This window comes from Xiphias gladius, chromosome 7, assembly GCF_016859285.1.
Source record: "Xiphias gladius isolate SHS-SW01 ecotype Sanya breed wild chromosome 7, ASM1685928v1, whole genome shotgun sequence".
NCBI classification, from domain to species: Eukaryota; Metazoa; Chordata; class Actinopteri; order Istiophoriformes; family Xiphiidae; genus Xiphias; species Xiphias gladius.
The window spans coordinates 15,301,542-15,323,990 of record NC_053406.1 but is presented as its reverse complement, the minus strand read 5'-3'; the positions used below and the strand labels follow the sequence as shown (position 1 = coordinate 15,323,990).

The 22,449-nt window shown below is 41.3% G+C and overlaps 2 protein-coding genes across 3 annotated transcripts; both read left to right on the top strand.

Moving 5' to 3' along the window:
- The first annotated feature begins 1,554 nt into the window (after positions 1–1,554).
- On the top strand, positions 1,555–17,068 carry oafa (OAF homolog a (Drosophila)). The gene is made up of 4 exons (XM_040131711.1): positions 1,555–2,414; positions 13,788–13,922; positions 14,052–14,232; positions 15,094–17,068. The coding sequence occupies exons 1-4, from the start codon at positions 2,184–2,186 to the stop codon at positions 15,366–15,368; spliced, it is 822 nt and encodes a 273-aa protein (XP_039987645.1). The 5' UTR covers positions 1,555–2,183; the 3' UTR covers positions 15,369–17,068.
- A 696-nt stretch (positions 17,069–17,764) lies between these two features.
- On the top strand, positions 17,765–21,578 carry tlcd5a (TLC domain containing 5a). 2 transcript variants are annotated; one of them, XM_040131257.1, is made up of 3 exons: positions 17,765–17,938; positions 19,347–19,550; positions 20,299–21,578. In XM_040131257.1, exons 2-3 carry the CDS (start codon positions 19,355–19,357, stop codon positions 20,829–20,831), a joined length of 729 nt encoding a protein of 242 aa, XP_039987191.1. In that variant the 5' UTR covers positions 17,765–17,938; positions 19,347–19,354; the 3' UTR covers positions 20,832–21,578. The 2 variants fall into 2 exon arrangements, with proteins under 2 accessions (XP_039987191.1, XP_039987192.1); XM_040131258.1 differs by lacking the exon at positions 17,765–17,938 and adding an exon at positions 19,093–19,174.
- The last annotated feature ends 871 nt before the right edge of the window (positions 21,579–22,449 follow it).

Below are 22,449 nucleotides of genomic sequence, written 5' to 3'. Positions count from 1 at the left end.
TCAGAGTGAAGCAAGTGCAGCGAGCGAGCACGAAATTGATATAGATGTATATGTTTGCTGACAGTGGAGGAGGCATTAAATTGTTGACTTTGAAGGGTCTAGTAAAATATTAGATGATGACATGCATCCCGTGACCTATTCTTGGCTCCAAGTTTGGCCTGCAGCTATTTAAATGCTCTAACTAAGATGTAGCCGGAGAATACTTGAGGAGTAAACTCCAACACAAAGAGGTGTGTTTGCCTGACCCCCACTCCTCCAGTCTATCAGAGTCCGGGGCCCAGTTTGGTTTGCCAGGCCCAGCTAACAACGTTTGCTCTGCTTTATGGCCTCTCTGTTTGTTTTCCCCTTCACTGAAGCGACCACCTCTTGGTCTCAGCAGCACTCAAGTGCTGCCACATTCGGGGTCACCAGCCCAGGGCTTGGCCCACCCAGAATGCAGTGCGTCAGGCGGTAGAGATAACGCACAACTTCTCAGGTGATTTAGTGCAGTGGGGATGTCACCCTCCCTCTTGCAACACACACATACACACAGACACACAGACACACACACACACACACACACACACACACACACACACACACACACACACACACGAGGTGTTAATCTACCATTTAATGTGGCTCTGAGATCTTCTTTCAGATAGGCAGCTTTTCTCTGTTTGGCAGCTCTCACCTCAGGCTTGTCAAGCTTTCCCTTGAGGACATCATAAAATTAAATAACATATGTCAGGAGAATAAAGGAGTGACTATGTTTTTTCCTTCACCAGGAATCTGTGAATCAACCGTATGTCTTCTTCAAAGGTTACAATTACCTGATTTATTTATTTCAGAGGGGCAGCATCGCAACTGAACTCATAAACAAAAAGTGTCAGTGAGATTAGATAGACACGTGGGATAAACAACAGAGTGAGGTCACAAAAGAAAATTGCAACTTGCCATATTTTTTTATTCAACGTTTGTTTTTAAAACTGGTCATTATAGGAGTTAATGAAAAAACGCAGATGAATAGACCACCCTACATCTTTGTTTTCCTCACTAGGCTGGAGGCGCTAGACTGTAGTGCTGATTTTCACAGCAATAGTCTCGGTTTCACACATTTGTGATTCAAATATGCCCCACTAATATTTGATATGCCAAGAAGATGTATTAAAAGAATATATCCAGTGTTCTTTCTTATAAGATGGAATGCAGACCAACAGACTTATGACATTAAATACCTAACTTTATTTGTCACATTTATCTTGATATCATAAGGCTTGTAAACTTGAGAAAATATCTAGTATAAGATTAAAAAAAACCTTTAATAACTGTTTGCCAGAGCCTTTTTCTTTTTTTTTTGACAACTGGTTGTTGTTTGCTTTTTGATCACCACCAGCTGCAGGTTATAGTTTGCCCATGCCTTTTATTTATCCCTACATGGCAAGAACAAAATCCACAGAGCTATGATTTGCCAATCCTAACAACACCTTTGTTATAATTGTTGGGGGTATTATCAGTTCAGCCTACTCGCAGGGGGATCACATGAGGCCTTTAGGGGGATGGGCAGAGTTTTCAGAGGGTGGTATGGCTTTAAGAGTTTACTACCATCACTACACTCACTCACTCACTCACACACACACACACACACACACACACACAGAAAGTTTGGAGGCCAGGCGAGCAGTGGGATACCGACGGATAGGAAGTGACGGGACTGCATGAATTGCAGAAGTAAAGAGGGGGAGAAAAAAAAGGAAGAAGACGGGAATATCAACACAAAGCAGAATGGGAAGTAACGTGCGACCATCGTTCTATTGGCTGTGGTGCGAGGGGGAACTGAATTGCGCATGATTTTACCAGAGAGAGAGAGAGAGAGGGAGAGAGAGAGAGAGGGAGAGAGAGGGAGAGAGGGAGGGAGAGAGAGACTTTCAATGGAGGTGAACTAGTCTCCCAGAAGTGAAAAGCAGAGACTTCAGTGAGGGGTCTGTCGTCTGATTTCCATGACCGTGCTTGTGGTTCTGGAAAGTGCTTGCACACAGGGCACCATATGGAACTGCGACCTGTAAAATACAGAACCGCTTTTTGAATATGACGGAAAAGACTTCACGAAAACTCCAAGGAAAATAGTTAAGGGATATGAACGCAGATCTTTGGATTTCACCTCGATTTTTTCCACTGTCGGGTTCAGTTTTGCGTCTTTGGGGATGTTGGCGAGTTGCATCTCTGCGGCTTCAGTTCGGATACTGACCCGTCTCTGCGCCCTGGTGTTGGTCGTCGCTGCGGGACTCGGTTCAGAGCTGCGGGTCCGGGTCCGGCTCTCTGACGGACTGGTGACCGATGAGGTTTTGGAGGCGGACAGTGAGAGAGACTCGATATCACTCGAATTCAAGCAGGGAGATGGGACACTCATCACTTTTGTGGCGGACTTCAAACAGGTGAGAGGTGGTCCTGTTTACCACTTACACTAAACGTTGTTGTGCGTTGAGGGGACGTCACCCCCCTCGCTCATTAGGACACCCGGATGATACCCTATGAGATTTGGAGATTTGGTGCTGTTTCAAAGTTTCACATTACTGCATAGCTGTAAGTTTTGCCTGAACCAGAACTTGTTGCAACTGAGCCCGCTTCATGGTTCCCAAAGTAATGGCTGGGGCCAATCAGTGGTCCTTGAATTCTCCAGGAGGTCCCCCAAATAAATCAAGAAGTGTATACTGTAGATAGAGATGTAAGTGCAGACTCAGTCAATTCAATGAGAGCAAGGAAGTTTGTTCATCGTTAAAATTAGGCAAAATCCAAAATTGCATTGCTCCTTGTTTCATGTGGGAGACCTTGGAGACATCTCAGGGCCTACTGATGGGCCCCAACCTTCGCTTTCACCTAATTGGTTTCCCCTGGGACAAAATCTGATCAAACAAGGGTACGTACGTGTTTCACATAATCAGAAACCCTTGCTTTAACAAATCCAAGTCATGTATGGAGATTTGAGGTCGACACCCCAAAAACCAATTGTGGTAGAACTGCTCCTGTGTCCACTTGTTTACCTTTTTCTTGGTGCATTTTTTTTATTTTTCATATTCTCATGAGAGCAGCTCCAAATCCCTACCCTAGTCCATCAAAGCTAAAATTAAGTAACTATAATGGTCCCCTGGTTCAAGCTAAATTTTTACAAATGAGCAAAGATGCATGGTCACAAATGTGAATCTTCAAGGAGATCATCCCAAAAGCGTAAAACTTCCTGGATTAGATACTGTGACTCACACATAATCTCAAGCAGAACTTGTAGTTTCATTCATCTTTTTCCATCTCTGCATGAGTCTCGCAGAGGTCAAGGCAGCTGCTGCTCCTTAGATGTGGATGCTCGCAGACCCCAATGGCCTTATAACCCCAGCTGCTCATGGGTCCAGCCCAGAGCTGATCACCAGCAGCCATATTTAGCATTCTACTAAAAGTAGACAAGCTGATCAGGTGTCCCTCCCTGACCAGCACTGCATTCATGATTTCTGGAGAGACGACACCGTTTCACTTTCAACAATCACTACTCAGAGACACATAAATGTCAGTCCTGGAAGGAAAACTACAACTGCTGAGCGTAAGAGGGGAATCACAGAGGTGCACAGAGCAAAGGCATGTGTCTGTGATGGTTGCTGTCACACAGAAGCTGACAGGCTGGCGAGATGTGAAGGGGGAGATTTACCAGGATTAAGTGGGCATGTCTGACCTTTTTGATCTGCACGTCTGGTTCACTAACCAAAACAGCTAATTTAGAGTTGAAAGAGAAGAGGCAGTCACCCCCAATCATTGGTGACACACCGAAAAAGAAAGACATAGAGTGATCTGTGAGGAGGGACCATTTGCTCTGTTGTGAAGGCACCCCATGTTGCTGCATCCCTTCATGCATGCACCCGTGCATGCTCACACACATAAATATGCACATATGGTTTTGTTTATTTGAATAAATCCAACAGTACCTCTTAGATCACTTTACTTTTCCACTGCCTGATTTATCTGCTCCATCTTTAGGTTGGCCTCCTTGCCCCCCTCTATTTCTGTGTCTCTTCCTCCCTCCGTCCCCCTCCCTGTCTCTTGCTCACTTCTTTCTGCTCTCTCTTCATTTCTCCTGCATGTGGTTTTTATTTAGCTCTTGTGCAGTATCCCCAAGATTTATGGAAAGTTGGATGAGCTGTCACTTGCAGCTGCCATGAATATACAGTCCAGATGAGCTCATGTGGGAAGAAGAGTGTTTTAACTGGGATGTTAAACAATGGAGAGTTATAATGAACTACACAGCCTAAGGTGGATAGGTACCGCACTGATAAAAACACTCTTTGGAAGGATTGTTCATGTTACTTATCCGGGAGTGAATGTAAGTGGGCAAACAAGCTTTTTAGCTTTTGTCTGATGTTTTCTTTTTCTTTTTCCTAAAGCCTGTGATGTTTACGAGGACAATTTCCAAAGGAAATCTTAATAAATAGTCATCAGAAAGCCGGCTTCTTGCTCTTTGCTGTTTTATGAATATGCGGCAAAGATGTGATGGTAAATGTTATAGCCATTAGACATTATTGGTCTGCTGGATGTGAGAGGGGAGTTTAGTCAACCTTACCCAAGCAATGAATCACTGTAAGAATCAGCCTTACTGTGATTTCAGGAGTGTTACGTTTGCTCTGAAGACATGTGGACATATGGAAAAGATCACGGGGTTTAGCTTGCTCATGACACCTCTGTGTCATGTTGAGTAAATCTCAACATGTAGATAATACTGTCAATTCAGTTCAAACCACTGAAGAAATGTGATATTATCATTTTTTTTAATGAAAGAAGGGCATCATGAGAGGGACATAAACATTCACTATTTATTATCCAGGTGTGTTTCTAGGTTGCTAAACTTTCTCAGAACTTTTCACTGCGTAGTTGAGGGACTTAGTGTTAGTAATTTCACAATTTCATTCCCATCTGGTGTCACCGTGAAGTGTTTACAGTTGAATCTACTCTCAATTATATAAAATTGCAGCAATCTGTCTGCAGTTCAGTAATATCCTGATCCTGCTTAATGTCAGTGCACAATTTTTGCATCGCAATAAAAAATCTGAGCACAGACGCGCTGTTGTAGCCTTGAACTGACAGATCACTAGTCAGTTGTTAGTTGCAGATTCAGTGCAGATCTGCTTTTTTCCTTCAGCAACCACTGCAACAATTGATGGTCTAACATAGTCTAAGTCTGCGTCTAAGACTTTGAGCTGAACATAAACCATGTCTTGGAGAATAATCCAAGGGAAATGTCTCACATATTTGAGAGGCTGTTTTGGGTTTTTCCAGATGTAGAAACTTTGTCAGAGAAGCCAATCAGTTTTTACTCTGTTTGTCTTACTTTCATGTCCAAACTAGTGGGTTTGATCAATGCAGGAATGGGAGTGACTTCACAGGCCTCTCAGCTGAGTTTACACTTGAAGGTTTCCTTTCTGGGATGCAATGGTGCACGTCCTTCTACATGTATAGTTACATGCACCTTGTCTCTAATAAACATCTGAGAGCACAGTTTGAACCTTTTTTTTTTTTTAAACTGTTTTGATTTATTTAAAGAAAACTTTACCAATAAACCTTCAGCTACACTAGTGCAGAAAAAAATCAAAAGGCTGTTGAAATTTGAAAGGCTTTCCATTCGCCCCAGTGTTTTCAGATCATGCTCAAACAGTCTGCTGTCCTCCCCGAAATGCCAAAATAGTGAAAGATATTTTGGGATTCATAAGCCATTTGAGCCAGTAGCTTTGTAACTAATCACATGAAAAATCACACATCAGTTTTGAAAAAGCTTCATTATGGCCTTTCACAATGCAGCCTAAAACCATATTAAAAGTTATCCACATTGGAGAGTTTTTTCTTTGCTGGAAAGCTTTAAATGTATCTACATCAGTGTAGATATGGCATGAGTGACTCCTTGCTGTGCTGATGGGTCAAGGGAGTAACAGATGTTGGGAAGTCACTTGACACTCACGCTATCATGTTAAATGAGTCTGGATTTTGTAAACAGTGACACCGTGGTGTGATGGAGCCTGTCAGCCGTTTTTATTTAATTCTCATTTCATTTCAGGCTTAAAAACTGAATAGTGTTTCATCCAGGGGCTGTTTTGCCCTCATGTCAGTTCACTGTAGTGTATATTCTGATAGTCCTCATAGTACAGAGGCTTTAGGGATACGCCCAATAATAAGCTTACTGTAAGAATGAATTGGAGATTCTTCACACACCCTCAGATGCTATGTCAAAAGCAGACTGAGAGGTGGGGGTGGGGAGGCAGGTTGGTTAGCCTGTCTGTGTGCCCTTCCAATGGGATACGCAGTTTCTGTGACCCATTTTGGCAGGTGACCATTCCTAGTTCTCCCACAGCCTTCGCATACTGTATCGCTCATTAGAATTGTTCCAATGGATTTGGACTGTAGCCTTCATTAGCTATTAGGCAATCTCTCCTGTGTGGGAGGCCTGCCGGCAATTCATTTTGTTCTTTTTTGTTTGTGGGAAATGCCAATGTTTGCCAAATGAAGCAACTGCCAGTTGTGTTTTTTTTGTTTTTTTTTCTACTTTGCAGGCACTGTACATCAGTTGCAAGTCAGTGCAGTTTATGCTACCACACCTTGTCTCTCCTTCAACCCTGAAACACCATCCCACTTTGTCACTTGTACAAACTTGTAAAATCTTTTCACTGGGAAGTGTCCCCCGTTCCAGGAAGTGTTGTCGTTTTAGACACTGGACACATTATAGGGGCACATGAGTCTTATTCTCTGTAATTGGGAAAGGTCACAGTGAGTCCTCTGCAAGTCACCAGTGGTCAGTGAAATCATCCATGTGATAAATTGTCCACCCAGTGAATGAAATGAAACAACTCAAAATATATTTTAGTTCTTCTTCCTTAACCCCAATAAATGTTCAGATATTCAAGCTGTTGTTTACGTTGACCAGTACCTCAGAGGACCTCTGCTCCTACTCAGTTACCCTTGTCATGCTATGGCTTTTTTCCATGTGGGAGAGAGAATCTCCACTAATAAGTTACTGCATAGTAAAACAAGATGTGTGATTCAGAGGAACTGCACTTCGCTTACCTGTCAAGACAGTAATCACCGTTTGACATTACTTTCATGACAAGTTACTTAGAACTTGGAATTTGAACACATTAATTTTCATTTATACCACAAATAATTTCAGATTTGGTTTGTTTTTTTACATAATATTGTTTTTGTTTCTACTCCATGCATCTTTCATTGCAGTGTGTGCAGGCAGTGGACCTTTCCAAAGAAGAACCTGCTTAAGTCTTTCTCTTAGCCACCCTTTGTTCCCTGCTGACTCCGAATCCCAGGAAAATAGCTTTTTCTGTGGCCCTTCAAGGCCCCACATGGTCCCCCTTTGGCCTCTTGTGGCCCCTCAGGCCCTGTTGATGTCTTTATCCTTTATCCTCCTCCCACCAGCAGGCCAGATGTTCATCTGTAATGCTGCTGGTAAAGAAAAAGCTTCCTATTCCGACAGCCGTGCAGGGAGAGAGGACACGGCAGAGAAAGACAGCTATCATTCACCCTATCAGATTTTTCCCAATGACAGTGGACTGCATGGTGCTGTGGTAACAGCCTTTGATGGACAAGGACACAGTAGTTGTGGCTTACATTGAGCATAGTTGTGATCATTTCTGACTACCTCAGAGTTTTAAAGACACAGTCTGCAACGAAAAACCTACAAAGGGTTTACTCTGCCAAAGCTTCCATTCTGTTCTCCACACAGTGTACCGAAATGTCATTTTGTCAAATTCATGGCTGTGTCCTTTTGGCTGGCTCGGCCTGGTTACGCTCGAACTGATTTACTGTGTTTGACTTCACTATGCAACCATTGTGACAGTTCAGTCAGTTCTCTAAGGGTCACCAAATGTGAAGGTATTACACCACCCTTTTTCTAGTCAAATAAACTGCTCCTGTGTCACTTTTTCAGTCATAAAACGCCGTTTCCATATTAAAAGTTCTGCAAAAGAGCAAATAAAGTCTAAAAAAGAAAAAGATGAAAACAACTTTATTTAAAGAATATTTTAGAAACTAGCATCAGGCTGCCTGGTTTTCCATTAAAAGGAACTTTTTGCAAGTGAAATTTTCCAAATAGATGAATAAAAGCAAAAAATAAAAAATAAACTAACCTCTCCTCTTTTAAAATTTATTTATTTATTTATTTATTTATTTTGTTACTCAGATGACAGGTCAAAAACAAAGACTACATATAAACCTTTTTTATGACAATTTAAATTTATGAGTTAAATCATGGTGTTTTAAATTCATATTTGCATGTAAGGCTTTGAAAAAGACAACATTTTTCAAATATCTGATTTTAAAAAAAATAATGACGAGATATATATGGTTTGAATTATATCATTATTTTTTGAATGCCTTTCCATAAACTAGCTGTTAGCTGTGTGTGCCCTGCAACAGGATATGAAAGCTGTGGGACAACGGTTGGAGGCTGAAAGGGACTGTAGCTGTCTCTATTGTTTATGCCTTATCTATCTGCCTCATTTCCTTCCCTGTTAGCACTCACTGTTTGTCTCCCTCTCATTTCCTGGATGCAAAGTCTCCATAAACAGTTTGGGTGTCTGGATAATTGTATCCAGGTTCGAATAGTTCCCTCACTGAGGCCTGCACATATTTTGCACAGGTCTGAAGTCTTTAAAGTATATATTACAAGCTGTTGCAGTGCAGTGTTTCAGCTGTAATATTAAAACTCCAAAAGTAGGCAAAGTTAGTAACCTTCCATTGTTGTCAAGAAAATAGCCAAGGGGAATACTTTTCTTTCTGTGGCCTCCAGTATTTTATTGTCCATTCACTGCCACTGTTTACTAATTGGGTCGCTCTTTGGACATCCAGGTGTGACCAGCCCCAAAAGTGACTCCACATTCCTGCCTTTGGAGCCTCTGTAATTAGCTTCAACTCAAGCATTTCTTAGTGCAGCAGCTTTTCTCCTGCTCTTTTGTCTGCGTGAGTCTGTCTCACCCTCTTTCCTTCTGTCTACCAACATGATCTTTAATCCCTGACTACACCTGTGCTTTTTGACTGGGCTTCTCTCATGCACCAAGGCAAATATCCTCCCCATCACCAAACATGGCCAAACATGAAAGGGAGTCAGAACCATTTCGGTAGGTTGGGGTTCTTAAAAGTAAATAAATTGTTTCATCACCTATGTTTCTACAAATAAAAGCAAAATGGATCATTATGAAGGCTGTAGAATGCTCATTTAATGGCTTGTACATTAGGTTTATGTTACTATGCAGACTTGGTAGGAAAGGGCCTTAAAAAGAGGGGGGAAAAAAATCTAGTTGTTTTTAAAAAAAATAATAATTTCAGACCACTGCAAATACCCACATAGACCCACAGTGATCCCAAAGGACTCATCAGAGCGTGGCTGACCAGCAGTCCTCCCCGGCCAGCAGCCATCAGCCTTATCAACAGACAGGGTCTTATAGGGGATTGGAAAACAGGAAGAACCCACTGCACAGGGGATAGCTGCTGGCACACTATTTGTGTGTGTGTGTGTGTGTGTGTGTGTGTGTGTGTGTGTGTGTGTGTGTGTGTGTGTGTGTGTGTGTGTGTGTGTGTGTGTGTGTGCGCGCGCATAAATTTTACGAGTTGAAAAGTCCATCTATGCATGCAAGTGTGAGTTGGCACAGTTAGTATGACATCCAAAGTGAAATTTACATGTCTTGAAGTCATTATGACATTTAAACTGCTACATGCTATATGTCTGCTAAACGTAAAGATCCTCCGTCATCCAGGTCATGGTATTTCTGTTCTTAGCAACAAAACCCTTATAGAAAATTGAACCTTATTTTTTCTTGCAGTATAGGGCTTCACACAGCTCTCATTTTCAGAGCCAGTAAACCAGGTACATACTCTGTGAAGAGAGTATATATGGCTAGGTGGGTTAGAACCAAAGTGTAAGAGAAAGTTCACTGTAAATGGCACCCTTTGAGTATCTGAATAGGCTTTTATGCCCCTCTCAAATAATCTGGCCCACCAAAGGTAGCCACCAATGAAATAGACCCCCACCTCTCTCCTGTTTAACTGGTCTTAGTATGACCCACTAGTCAGGTTGCATGAATACAGACTTGTGTTTGGCTGTTGGCCAGTGGTAGTTTGTCTGCAAATGTACTAAGTCCTGGGTGTCAGGGAGCAATGCTGAGGAATCTGTACTTGTGTGGATTATTTATAGCCATGCTGACATTTACACCGCTCTGGTGGGGAAAAACTCAAGGCTACACTGTCCTTTGATTATGGTATTATGCATCTTTTTCAGAATGTCACCCTTTTAATTCTTATTGTCCGTACCTGGTTATTTTCTCTAAATGTTGGTCTGCAAACCTTTAATTTTATGTAGGTCTGTGGAAATGCACTTTTAGGAGGTGACTCATTTTCCTGATATAGGCTTCACTTTTTTTAAGCAGTAGTTGTGAATTCAAGTCGCCTTACTCTTCATTTTCAAGCTCTGGCAGGTCTACTTGACTATAATGTCCTAAAGTTGCAGAAGTGTTTTAATGTTCAGATGTTTCACTAGCACTAACATTGTCTTCTGTTTGGTAATCTGGGGTATTTGAGCAGCGTTTGACTGAATCTTTATCTATACCTATACCTATACCACAGAGGAAGCAGGTTCTGCCACAACAGCAAACAGTATGTTTCCCCCTGCTGCTGTCCCACTGGAGCTTGACACTTGCCTCTATCATATTTGTCTGAACTTCAGACATACTTTACCAGTATCTTCCCTCTTCAACTGTTTGCATAATGTTCTGACTAAAGAAAAACCACCAACCCACTTGACAGATTTTAGACGAGGAAGATGTTGTTTGAATGATCAGTTCAAAACTCTCTCTCCCCTGGTGTTTGGATACAGCCTGTCATCATGACAACAGCTGTAAACCCTCCTTAAATCACACCACTGCACATTTCACTCTTCTGCTGCGTTTTCTTTTATCATACTTTGAATGTGTCTGCACAAATGAGTCAATGTGTGCATGTGTCAGTGCTGGTTTTCAGGCAGGCACAAGTGAGTCTAGTCTTGTCCAAACAAACAGTTGAATCCAGCAGCTTCTGTCTGGATGGAGATGTGGACATGATGTCATTGTTATTACTCTATTTGCTGTTGAAGCCATGCTGGTTATTATATCAGCCGTACCAAAACCGCTAGGATATCAGCACTGGTTTGTTATTGCCATTTAAAGGCCACGATTAAACTTCATTTCTCTTAAAAGGTGGTTTGAGACCCACTGGATGCAGACAAAAATATTGTATTGTGTATTTTATTCAGTGTTACCTGTATGATTACATGAATAGTTGAAGAGTTAAATGAGAAGATCAGTACTACTCTCACGCTGTACACCAAATATGAAGCTACCACCAGCAGATGGTTAGCTAAGCTTAGCATGAAGACCAGAAATGGGGGGGAAACAGCTAGCCTGGCTCTGTCCAAAGGTAACAAAATCCACCTACCGGCACACCCAAATCTCACCAATTGACAAATTATATCTCATTTATTTAATCCGTACAAAAATCACATTGTAAAAATTCAAATTGATGGTTTTTCTGGGGTTTATATACTGGACAATATCTTGGCTGAGAGCAGTGACTCGACAGGATTCCAGGACATTACTGCACATGCCCAAGAAAGAGTGAGGCACATACCTCTTTAAAACCACAAATTGTCACTTTACACTTTGTTTTTTGTATAGATCAAACAAATAGGATATAACGTATTAATTGATAAGCTTCAGAGGTCATGGTAGGGTGGATTTTGCTGCCTTTGGACAGAGCCCAGCTAGCTGGTTCCCCCCGTTTCCAGTCTTCAGACTAAGCTTAGCTAAGCTAATCGACTGCTGGTTGTAGCTTCATATTTACAAAACACAAACTTAAGAGTGGCATTGATTTTCTCATCTACCTCTCTGAAAGAAGGCAAATAAGGATATGTCCCTAAAAAAACTATTCCTTTAAGATTTTCTATTATGTACAGATGATGTCAGTTTGACACAAAGTTACATCAGACAGCGTTTTTGCCACAGTAAGCACTGGTGCCCTCCCTTTGCCCTTTTGACTTAAATCCAAAAGCAGGGCAGTAGAAGTAGACAATCATTAATGTCGACGCATAATGACACAAGAGGAGGAGGAGATCTCAGCGTCCGCACTTTAGCATAAAACAAGTTCCAAATAAGCAGAGTTGGTGGAGCTATACCCTGCTGCTCTGTAATTACCCAGAGAGCCCTGGGGCAAATCCATGTGGCTGACACGAATGCCTCCTCCCTTCTTTCTCTGTCCCTGCCTACACACACGTACACACACAGTGTCCCAGTGTAGTGCCATGTGTCTGCAATATGGGAGGTCTTGAAGTTGTGGCCTCTGCGTCTCCCTACACTTGAGGGGAAATGGCACTCTTGCCCTTCTCTCCATCTGCATTGTACTCCCTCTTCTTCACATCTCACTGTGTTCACTGTGACTTATTCATGCCTCCTGTAGTCTTGACATTCTCTTTAATCATTCAGACTTTGTTCTTTAAGTAAAAAAACACAACAAAAACTATAGTACTGGGTTATTACCACAGTATGGGAACATCTGAGGTATTAAATTTTGACTCTGTGTCTTTGCAGTCTTCAGGTCCAGGCTTTTCATACAACACTGAGCAGCTCACAGAGATGTGTGAGGGAAAAATCTGGGGTTAATATCACATAAAGCCCATGAATCAATATTTGTTCAGTAATTTGCTTTCCAAAGGTCAAATAGTATCGCATGATTGTCTTGTGTAATACCCATGCTTGTATTGTACGTCTGCCAGAGACTCTTTTCACAGATAAAAGTGTTTCTTAGAATGAGGACCCAGTGATCATGCAAAGTAGTCTACAAAGAACCACAGAGCGTAAACACTTCTGAGGCAGGTTGTATTGCTTTCTTGCCAGTGTGTACACTTTTGCATTCAGGAAGTGGAACTCTTTAGGAGGACTCAATGGGGTTCTCTCTGGGCTGTTTATCTGTCCCAGAGTTTCTCCTGCTCAGGGAGTGAAAGTCTTGAAACTGCTACCCCTCTGCAGCCTGTTTGCTTCAGATGGGTGTGTGAAAAGCAGAGGAGGGGTGTTTTTCGGGACTGTGTGTGTCTGTCTCGAAGCTGAAGCCAAGGAGGGGGGTGGGTGTCTGATGGATAGGGAGACAGGTCTGCTGCCCCTCTCTCCCCGCTGCTGGAGCTTCCCATCATGCTTTGCATGCCCTCTCACAGAACTCTTTATGGCCTTGGGTTTAGCGCCAGATCTCTCACACCCTTGCCAACAGCAACAAGCTTTTTGTGAATTCCCCACTATCACCATTTTCATACATCTACAGTTCCATAAAACAGCTTCACAAATTTATGACTTTTACAGCATTTGAGGATCTCTGATAAGTTTGTAAAGAAAGAGGCCCCAAGGCTTAATTTGACAGCAAAAATAACCAGACCATTACTACAGAGAGTTACAGACAATAAAATGTATCAACAAACTGTCAGATGAGAGACCATGGATGTAGGAAACATAAACCACCCTTTACTTTTAGCAGACAGTTGTTTGAACATCTTTGAACTCCACATATTGAATTACTTTGAGTGTCTGGAAAAGTGCTACATTAAGTACCAAAATGAAAAGCGTATTTGTTCTAATCTGTATGAGCCTGCACATATAAACATTAAGTTATTATAACCTCGCCTCTTGCACCACTTCAAAGTCTTCTGGGAATCGTCTGTTTATCCATTCAGCCGGTCATCACTCATCCCTTGTGTCTCGCAGGATGTGAAGATATTTCGAGCGCTGATCCTGGGCGAGCTCGAAAGAGGGCAGAACCAGTACCAGGCCCTGTGCTTCATCTCTCGCCTCAACCGCAATGAGATCATCCCCAGTGAGTCTATGGCCCGTCTCAGACAGGTATGACAGGTTTTATTATGAACATTTTCAGCTCCGAAATATTAATTTACTGGTATTGCTCAGAGCCTCTGAGGGATTGAACACTGATTTTTTTTTTTTTTTTTTTTTTTAATTGTGCTGTCTGCTCAGAAAAATCCTCAGGCCATTCGCTTGGCAGAGGAGCGGAGAGGACTGGAGCAGCTGACGATGAGCGTGGCGGTCAATCTAAGTCGTGCCTTGCAACTCAGCTCCCACATTCACAACATGTGCAGCGAGGCCCGAGAGGCCATCTACACCAGGGAGGCAGATGTCAAACACTGGCTGGACAAAGGTCAGTGGTCATCTTATCTTTGTTTATTATTGAAACTAGCATACGTTCTGTTAATTTTGAATGAAATCTCTGTCTGTTCTCTAGCCTCTTTACTTCTCTCCCTTCCCTGCTGATTGTCTCTAAACTCTGTATCTCAGTAGTGACACTCTTTATCTCCCCAACACTGTCTATCTTCCCCGTTTCTATCGCCTAAACTCGCGTTCCCACTCCCTTTTAGTGATATGACTCCATGTATTATCTCTGCCTTTTTGGTTATAGGGCTACATGCTCTCTATGTTTACTATGTTATATTTGTCTATTTACATTCCTTATAAATTTTCCAATTTTACCTTGAAAAAAAATCTGAGTAGGTAAATTTTGTTTATTTCTCTACGCAGTCTGTGAGATATTGTACTATCCTCACTCTTCCCTAGAGTGAAAACACGTTAGTAAAGACTTATTTTATTATTTGTTTTAAAAAAGCCTTTAACAGTGGGATCCAGTATCTTAATCGCAACGAAGTCCAAATTGTCCAGGCTGAGGAGAATCCATATGACAGCACTATTGTCCACTGACAGCACTGTTATACAGGAAACAATGTTGATCGTCATGGTTCAGCAAGCACTCTTTTGCATTAAACAAGCTCTGGACCGTTATCTGCAGAGGGAAGCACAGTAGCATCTCCTTTGCATAACAAAGGTCCCATTTTACTGCACCATCTCCCCTCTTTTTAGCCACTTTGTTTGCCCTCTCCAGTACAATATGGTATTTTAATTGAGTGAAATCAGAAAGAGAATGATTTGCGCAACTGTATAATAGCATGCTTTTGTTTTTAATACCACAAGGTCTGATAATAATGCCTCTCTCTTGCCTGTGTTATAGGATTGGATGGCTCCATATTCGAGGTCCTGCCCCAAATAACAGAGGTTTCCAGCTTTCAGGCCTGTCACTCTATTAAAGACTTGTGGCAGCCCTGTCTCTGCACATACAGCCTGCGTCTCGAGTGGTACCCATGTCTGCTGAAGTACTGCCGCAGCCGGGACAACATAGGCAAAGGCTCTACCTACAAGTGTGGCATAAAGAGCTGCAGTAAGGGCTACCATTTCACCTACTATGTTCCCCAAAAACAGCTCTGTCTATGGGATGAGGAGTCCTAGCATTTTGTTATGGATGGTTAAGAAAAGGGAAATGCATTATTTTCTTCCCCCAGCCAAGCCAACGCTTCTCCACCCATGCTATTCAAAGTAAAAACAGCAACACTGGACGTCAGTTTATACGATGATGAGTGACGCTGCCTCAGGTGGGGGAGTGGTGAGATCCAGATGTTCAAGCTGAAACAGAAACAAATTCAGGTTCCAAATGAGACCAAAACCTTCAAGGAAGGAGAGATGCAGCACATCATTCAAAGAAGATAGACTAACTTTAAGCCTTTTCTGGGAAAAATGACATATCACTGTCTGCTATAATGTGACTTTGCCAAGAAACCGTCATTTTAGTGCCTTTTTTTTGGAAAAATGATTGGAGCAGATGACAGAGACCAACAACAATAACCTCTCAAACAAGCTACAGTATGCGCAAAGCTGGTGCAGTGCATTTCTGGTCAATTAAACACCAGCAGAGGAACAGAGTCCCACTCTGATCAAAGGAGTCATACAAACCTAATCTTCCATCCTGGTGAAGGAAAATTTGGATGGTGGATTTATCTTTCTTCTAAAGCTCTGTGAAAAGCAGTTCATTTCCAGCCAAACACCTGTTTATAACAATATAAGCTGGCTGACAAAGAAAATGGTTCTCTATTGCTGGCTTTATTTATTTTAGTTGCAAAGTTGCAAAGTGAAATTATGGAGGACTATTTTTGTATAATTTTGTTGAAAATAACCTCATCAGTTTTTTTCTCCTTTTGAATTAAACAAGCTCTTAAATTTACATGTCTAAACCACAGGTCCTCAGTGACAAGAAGTATTCAAACAAATTTCAGCAACATTTTAACCTCTTGGACTTTGGATGTTGATTCAAGACTCATGCACATGTCATGCTACTTTGTTGCAGAGTTTTCATGGTTGTACACACCCTGTGGATAACCAGGATTATTATCGGATTTAATAGGACAGGATTTTAATCCTGCTTCGCCCCATCATGCCCACCACTTACATTCTCAGTCTATTTAAAAAGCGTCAGGTAAACCAAAGTCTAAAGAAATAAGGTCAAAAGAAGTTTCAAAAAAGAAGATTCAGTTTCTAGACACAGGCTCTTCGGTATGGATTCACCATAACTGCAGTGCAGCCTCCTAGTAATCTACACTGCCATCTTCTGGTTCTACAGTGTTTCAGTTTCTTGAGTTTCCTGTTTTACCCCAATGCCGGAATTCTGGTTTTTGATTATCTATTTTGTCTGTTAATGTCAGCTGTTAAATGTTTATAAGTTATGCATCTCAAATCCCTGACCATTTAAAGGCGTAATTTAATGGAGCACTTCTTGAGCTTGTGGGACCAAATTTCATTTTGTCTGTCTGTTGCTTAGAGCAATAGACTGAGGTACGATTTTGGTTTGTTTTACCTCCATCTTCATTTCAGTCTTTACTGCCATATCAGAAGTTTATCAGTTTTGTGTGTTGGTATCTCCTGCTAACTAAAGAACCAAATGAGTGAAACATTTCTATTTGTGGCCTTTTCTGGTGATCAAGTGCCTTAAAATTTTCACTGATATCTTTGCTATGTAATTGTAGATTAAGTTGTTAAACATATTTTTTCTATGAAAGAGTTCTGAATATGCTGTAAAAACTTGCCATAAGGAGAAAATGAAGCAATTAGGTAATGTACCATTTAAGAGTTGTTTTACATGAATTGTTTCAATAAAGTCTTTCTTTGCACTGCATATAGACTCATATGTAATTATTTATTTTGGCAACATTTTATTCCTTTATAGAGAGCTGACAGGAAAACAGGGAAGACAAGGAGAGGGGGTAATATTGAGAAAAAGGTCACAGCTGGACTTGAACCGGAAACACTGCAACTACATTATCAGTATTTACATACCCCTTGGACAGCAGGATGCCCCCCAAAGTCAAATTCTAATGTTAACTTGATACCTCCTTGCACTCAGTGTGGGGAAAATAAGGGACTGAGTGCCTTGCTTGTGGACACTTTGGCAGGGCTTGCCACCGCGGTTTCAACCCACGTCACGCAGGTAGGATGTTGTCTGCAACCATAAAGCCACTGTGCAGTCAACCATGACACAAGTTGGAGCATTAGTAGTGGTATCACGACGTAGTTCTTCCATTTTGTCCCCCTGCTGGAGGGAAATGCGTGTGTAATTCGCGCTATTGACCACAAGGTGTCGCCACCACGAACAAAAGACGACGAGACAACCTCCTATCGTTTTGGGAAGACATTAAGGAGGATGTAAACATGCTTTTTCTGGCAAATACTTAATGGGCCTGGCATGATCTCTAAACTACGTTGTGGTATGGGATAATACAACCAGGGCACAGTTCTCCTTAATACTGCTAGTTGCTACATCTGCATGTACAGCGGCTGAGAGGGAAGGGAAATTCAGGGATGCTGAGGGAGGATGTCGTTGCCGCCGGCGGAGCTCGGATAAAGGACAACAAATAGCAGCTAGTGTGTCTGCAAACAACCCTTTGGCAGTCTCGTCCAGAAACACACCTCCACGGGGAACACAACACTCAGGATGTGAGCGAAGAAGCTGCCACTTGTGCGCCCTCAAGGTAATGATGTGTTTATCTGCGTTTTATGAATGCGGTACAATCCCATAACGAAGCCCCTCTGACGCTAGCCTGCTATCTGACCCAGCTAACTGGTTGGTAAGCATCCACGTAAATGAGGGAGAGGCTGTGGTTCTGCTGCCACTTTCAGTGAACAAACATCGGCTGCCCTCGATGTTACCACCTATAAACTAGTTTAGCAACGGAATAAAAACGTTAACATTAACCCAGCTAGTTGCCAGCTACTTTGCTTTTATAGGTTTCCATGGGAACGCGATTAAAACGCCATGAATGTACACCTTCCGTTTTGCGCAACTTAAAGAAACCTTAAAAAAACTATTAACACTCCTCTCATTCAAAATTCCTTAAACTGCGTTAGTATCTCACCTCTATATATAACTTCATTTAACAGGGAAAGGTTTAAGAAGAATCTCTTTTAACAGTGACTGCCAAGATAGCAGCACCACATAGAACACGGAGGTTACAAAACATATGAAACAGATTTACAACCACTCATTTTTCTGTTGTATCTGTTTTGTATGCTGCTATCTAAAGAAAAACAGTTCTGGAAATGTACCCAAACGGAGTGGTCCAACTTTTATGCTTTTATGCATACCATCTTTCTTTGTGTTATATATTATTTATAGTTTGTTTTATTTCATTTGACATCTTTTGTCTTTGCATGTCCATGGCTGATTTGATCTGCGCCTTTTTGTTTTGATTTTCTTCACCTTTTTTTTTGTTTTTGTTATGAGTGTTTAGGCGAGTGTGCTACTTGTAGATGTTTGCAAATTGAGTTTTCCCACCGGATATAATATCACAGCTTCACCCCCCAATGCCATCCTGACATCTATGCATTCATACAACTGTTAATTGAGTTGCACATAACAACCAAGACAACAAAATTACATTTCTAGACTGATTTTATTTAGTTTTCCAAGGCCACAGGTCATATGATAAGAAGTCTCTGTCTCCCATGGGAGCTGTCTGAGGCCCAGCTCCTAGTAACCTCTCATCTAGTTTTGAAACTTGTTTGAGAATCAAGTGTACATCTTGTTCCAGTCCATTGAGGGTGGGTCTGACCATCCGTATGGTCTCACCTCCTAGTACAAACGTCACAGCAGAACAAGAGACATCCCCCTCACCCCACCGGCCGGCCAACTATAGTGCTATTATAGTTCAAGCAAAGGCTAATTGTTGGTCTCTTACAAAGGATTGCACAGTCCAAGTCTTTGGACGGTAATGGTGTCTTTCTACTGTAAGCGATATTACAGAGCAAGATGTGCCTCCATGCATTTTTCTCTTGTCTTGTAAAGTGATTCAAAGTTCGCTTGATGACCGCTGACTGGAAAGTTTTTGAAAGAAACTGTAAGTTGGTCTTAGCTGGTTTTCCTATTTGTTTTGTCTACAGAAGAGAAGATGGCACTGCTTGTGGTTTGTTCACTCCTGTGCCTGTCCTGTTGGGCCTCTTTCTACTTTATCTTGTGTAATGTCAACGGGTCCAGGAGCTACGAGTGGAACTGCCGCCTTGTCACCCTGGTACACGGCATCCTGGCAGTCTGCATCACAGCATATATAGGCTATGTGGATGGACCCTGGCCTTTCACCCATCCAGGTAGGACGCTTAGCTTGTGTGCATTCAAATGATGTAGTTATAAAATTTTATGTTATAATTATTGTCAAATGAGCATGTTCATTTGTACTGTAAATAAGTAGTCACAAACTGTAAGGGCTAATATATTGAGACATAGTTATTGATATGGATAATCATTTGGTCTATAAAATGTAGGAAAACCTTAAAAAATGGAAATTACAGGTTCCCTAAGCCCAAGGGGACATCTTCAAATGTCTTGTTTTGTAAAACCAACAATCCAAAATCCAAAGATATTCATCACATAAAATGATGAAAAGCAGGCAAGCATCACAATTGAGAAGCTGAAACTAGTTGGTTTGGCTCATTTTTGCTTTTAAAAAGAATATTCTATCTTCAACATTGCTCATTAACTTTCAGGTGATCCTTTCCTAATCCTTTCAGCTCTAAATTGCTTAGCATGTTGTTGGAAATGCCGGAGTGTAACTTGAAACAGCTGTTAGTGTATACAGTGATAGAAACTAGCAGTTGGGACAATTTACAAAGTGTGAATAAACTGTTCAGCAGTGACCAAAACATTTTACCGTTCTTATCTTTATTATGTATTACACAAAGTTCTTAATCAAAAGTTGGTTTCTGCATGTTGATATTAACAGTTATATGCTCCTGTCACAGTAATAACCTTTTATTACAGTGATTGCCCCGTTGTTTTTTTCTGGTATTAAAAAATATACTAGCTAAAACCTTTCTCTTTCTGTTTTGTGGATGCCAGGTACTAAGAACACCCCTCTGCAGATAAGTGCCATGGTGGTGAGCCTGGGCTACTTTATTTTTGATATGGCCTGGTGTGTGTACTTCCGCACAGAGGGACCCGTTATGCTGGCCCACCACACCATGAGCATCCTGGGAATCCTGTTGACCCTGTGGCTGGGGGAGTCTGGCATTGAGTCCTGCGCGGTACTCTTTGGCAGTGAAATCACCAACCCACTCCTGCAGGCACGCTGGTTCCTCAAACAGACAGGACATTACAGGTCGCTGCTGGGGGATGTTGTGGACGTCCTGTTTGTGCTTCTGTTTGTGGCGATGCGAATCTTCGTGGGAGGCACAATGCTGTACTGTGAGCTGATCTCCCCAAGACCCAGATTCTTTATCAAGTGTGGGGGAGTGGCTATGTATGCTCTATCCTGGGTGTTCATGGTGGACATTGTTCGATTTGCCATACGAAAAAGCAAGAAATGGCACAAACAGCAGAGAGACCAACTAGAGACAGTAGCAGCTAATGGTCATGAAGGGAAGAAGGACTGACTTGCTTCAGTTTCTTTAAAGGAAATCAATTTACATTATGTTTTTGGACGGGGAAAGACAAAAAGAAAATCAACCTTTTGTATGTTAAACTGAGATTAAAAAATGGATATTTCAAAGTCATAATTTTTCTATGTCAAGAAATATCCTGTAACATCATGTGCATTTAAAAAAAGTCCTGTTTAATGCAGTCATTGCTGCTGAACACATGTTAGATTATTGTGTAAAAGGTGCAGGTGTGAAAGGAACACAGATGTAGTTTATGTTACTGAAAACCAAAGCACTTTCTATAAACACATGAACAGATGCTACTTTCAGTTGGAGTGAACTGTTCCCTAGTCATATTTGGTAGTGGGAAGTTCACTATTAGGAAAGAAACAGTTTACATGTAACACCCACGATCCTTGTGAAACATTTATTGTCATATCAAAACATAAGGATTGGTTTCCTTGGAACCCTGGGTTGTTTTTTTTTTGGTGTTGTTGTTGTTTTGCCATTTGTAAAATTTTGAGCAGATGTGAAAGGTATACTCAGGGAGATGAAGTCATACTGGAAAGTTGGGTTGAATTCCAGAGAAATGTGTGTGATGTGTTTGATTACTTTGTTTAATATACTTTAGAGTAATTCCTCTAAGCATTTGCCTGCTGTGAGCCTGCCCAAAAAATTTCATTTATTTTACTTCCCTCATGTGCAGGGATACATGGGGAGGCACCTCAGTTACATAGTTCTTCACTTATTTTGTAGTCTTATTGTGTGTGTGTGTGTGTGTGTGTGTGTGTCTATATATATATATATATATATATATATATATATATTTAATTTTTTCTTTTTTTCCACTGTGTGCATGCGTAACTTACTTACTGATCAGACACAACACATAGGTGTGTCATGGGAGTGAGTTAGCCTGCTCTAAGACTGCATTTGTTCCATGCAGAGAAAGTTACCGAACTACCAGCTGTCATCTTAGTGCTCAGACTTTATATCTGTTTTCTTATTACTATGACCGTATCCTGTTTGTTATTTTAGTGCACATGGATTTCTGCAGTATTGTGGTAAAACACCCGTCATCTTTTTGTTTTTCCCATTTATGTTGGACTGAGATTTGATGTATTGCTCTCTCAGACCAGGCCTGTTTACCTGGCTGCCACTGTTAAAAATCATATGAGCATCACCACTATATCCAAGAATGTACAATTCTAACTGGTGTGTGCCTTAGTTGTCTGAATGTCCTTTCTTAATTTTTTGTTTGTGTGTGTGTGTGTGTGTGTGTGTGTGTGTGTGTGTGTGTGTTTGTCTTGTGCTATATTGTAAACACTTCAACACAACAAACATAATGAAGAACCATTTTCAGTTTTGGGTTTCATGATTTGCCTTTGCATTTCTTGTGGAGAATGAAATAAAGCTCTTATTTAAACAACAAGATTCCAACTGAAACTAATGGATAAGCTGCATTTGCATTTAATGTACTGACACTGAAGTTACCTAAGCTGTCCACATGATGGTGTCATATCAATTATGTATGAATGATCAGTGAGGAAACATGAGGACAGTCATTTGGTTATGCTAAAAAACGACATTAAAAGGGGGGAAAAAAACACATTTAAAGCATTGTCAACTGAAA

Coding starts and splice junctions, on each gene's coding strand:
- oafa (XM_040131711.1), top strand. CDS start 2,184: ATGTTGGCGAGTTGCATCTCTGCGGCTTCAGTTCGGATACTGACCCGT. Junction 13,923..14,051: donor CTATGGCCCGTCTCAGACAG/GTATGACAGGTT, acceptor CTGTCTGCTCAG/AAAAATCCTCAGGCCATTCG. Junction 14,233..15,093: donor CAAACACTGGCTGGACAAAG/GTCAGTGGTCAT, acceptor CCTGTGTTATAG/GATTGGATGGCTCCATATTC.
- tlcd5a (XM_040131257.1), top strand. CDS start 19,355: ATGGCACTGCTTGTGGTTTGTTCACTCCTGTGCCTGTCCTGTTGGGCC. Junction 19,551..20,298: donor CTGGCCTTTCACCCATCCAG/GTAGGACGCTTA, acceptor TGTGGATGCCAG/GTACTAAGAACACCCCTCTG.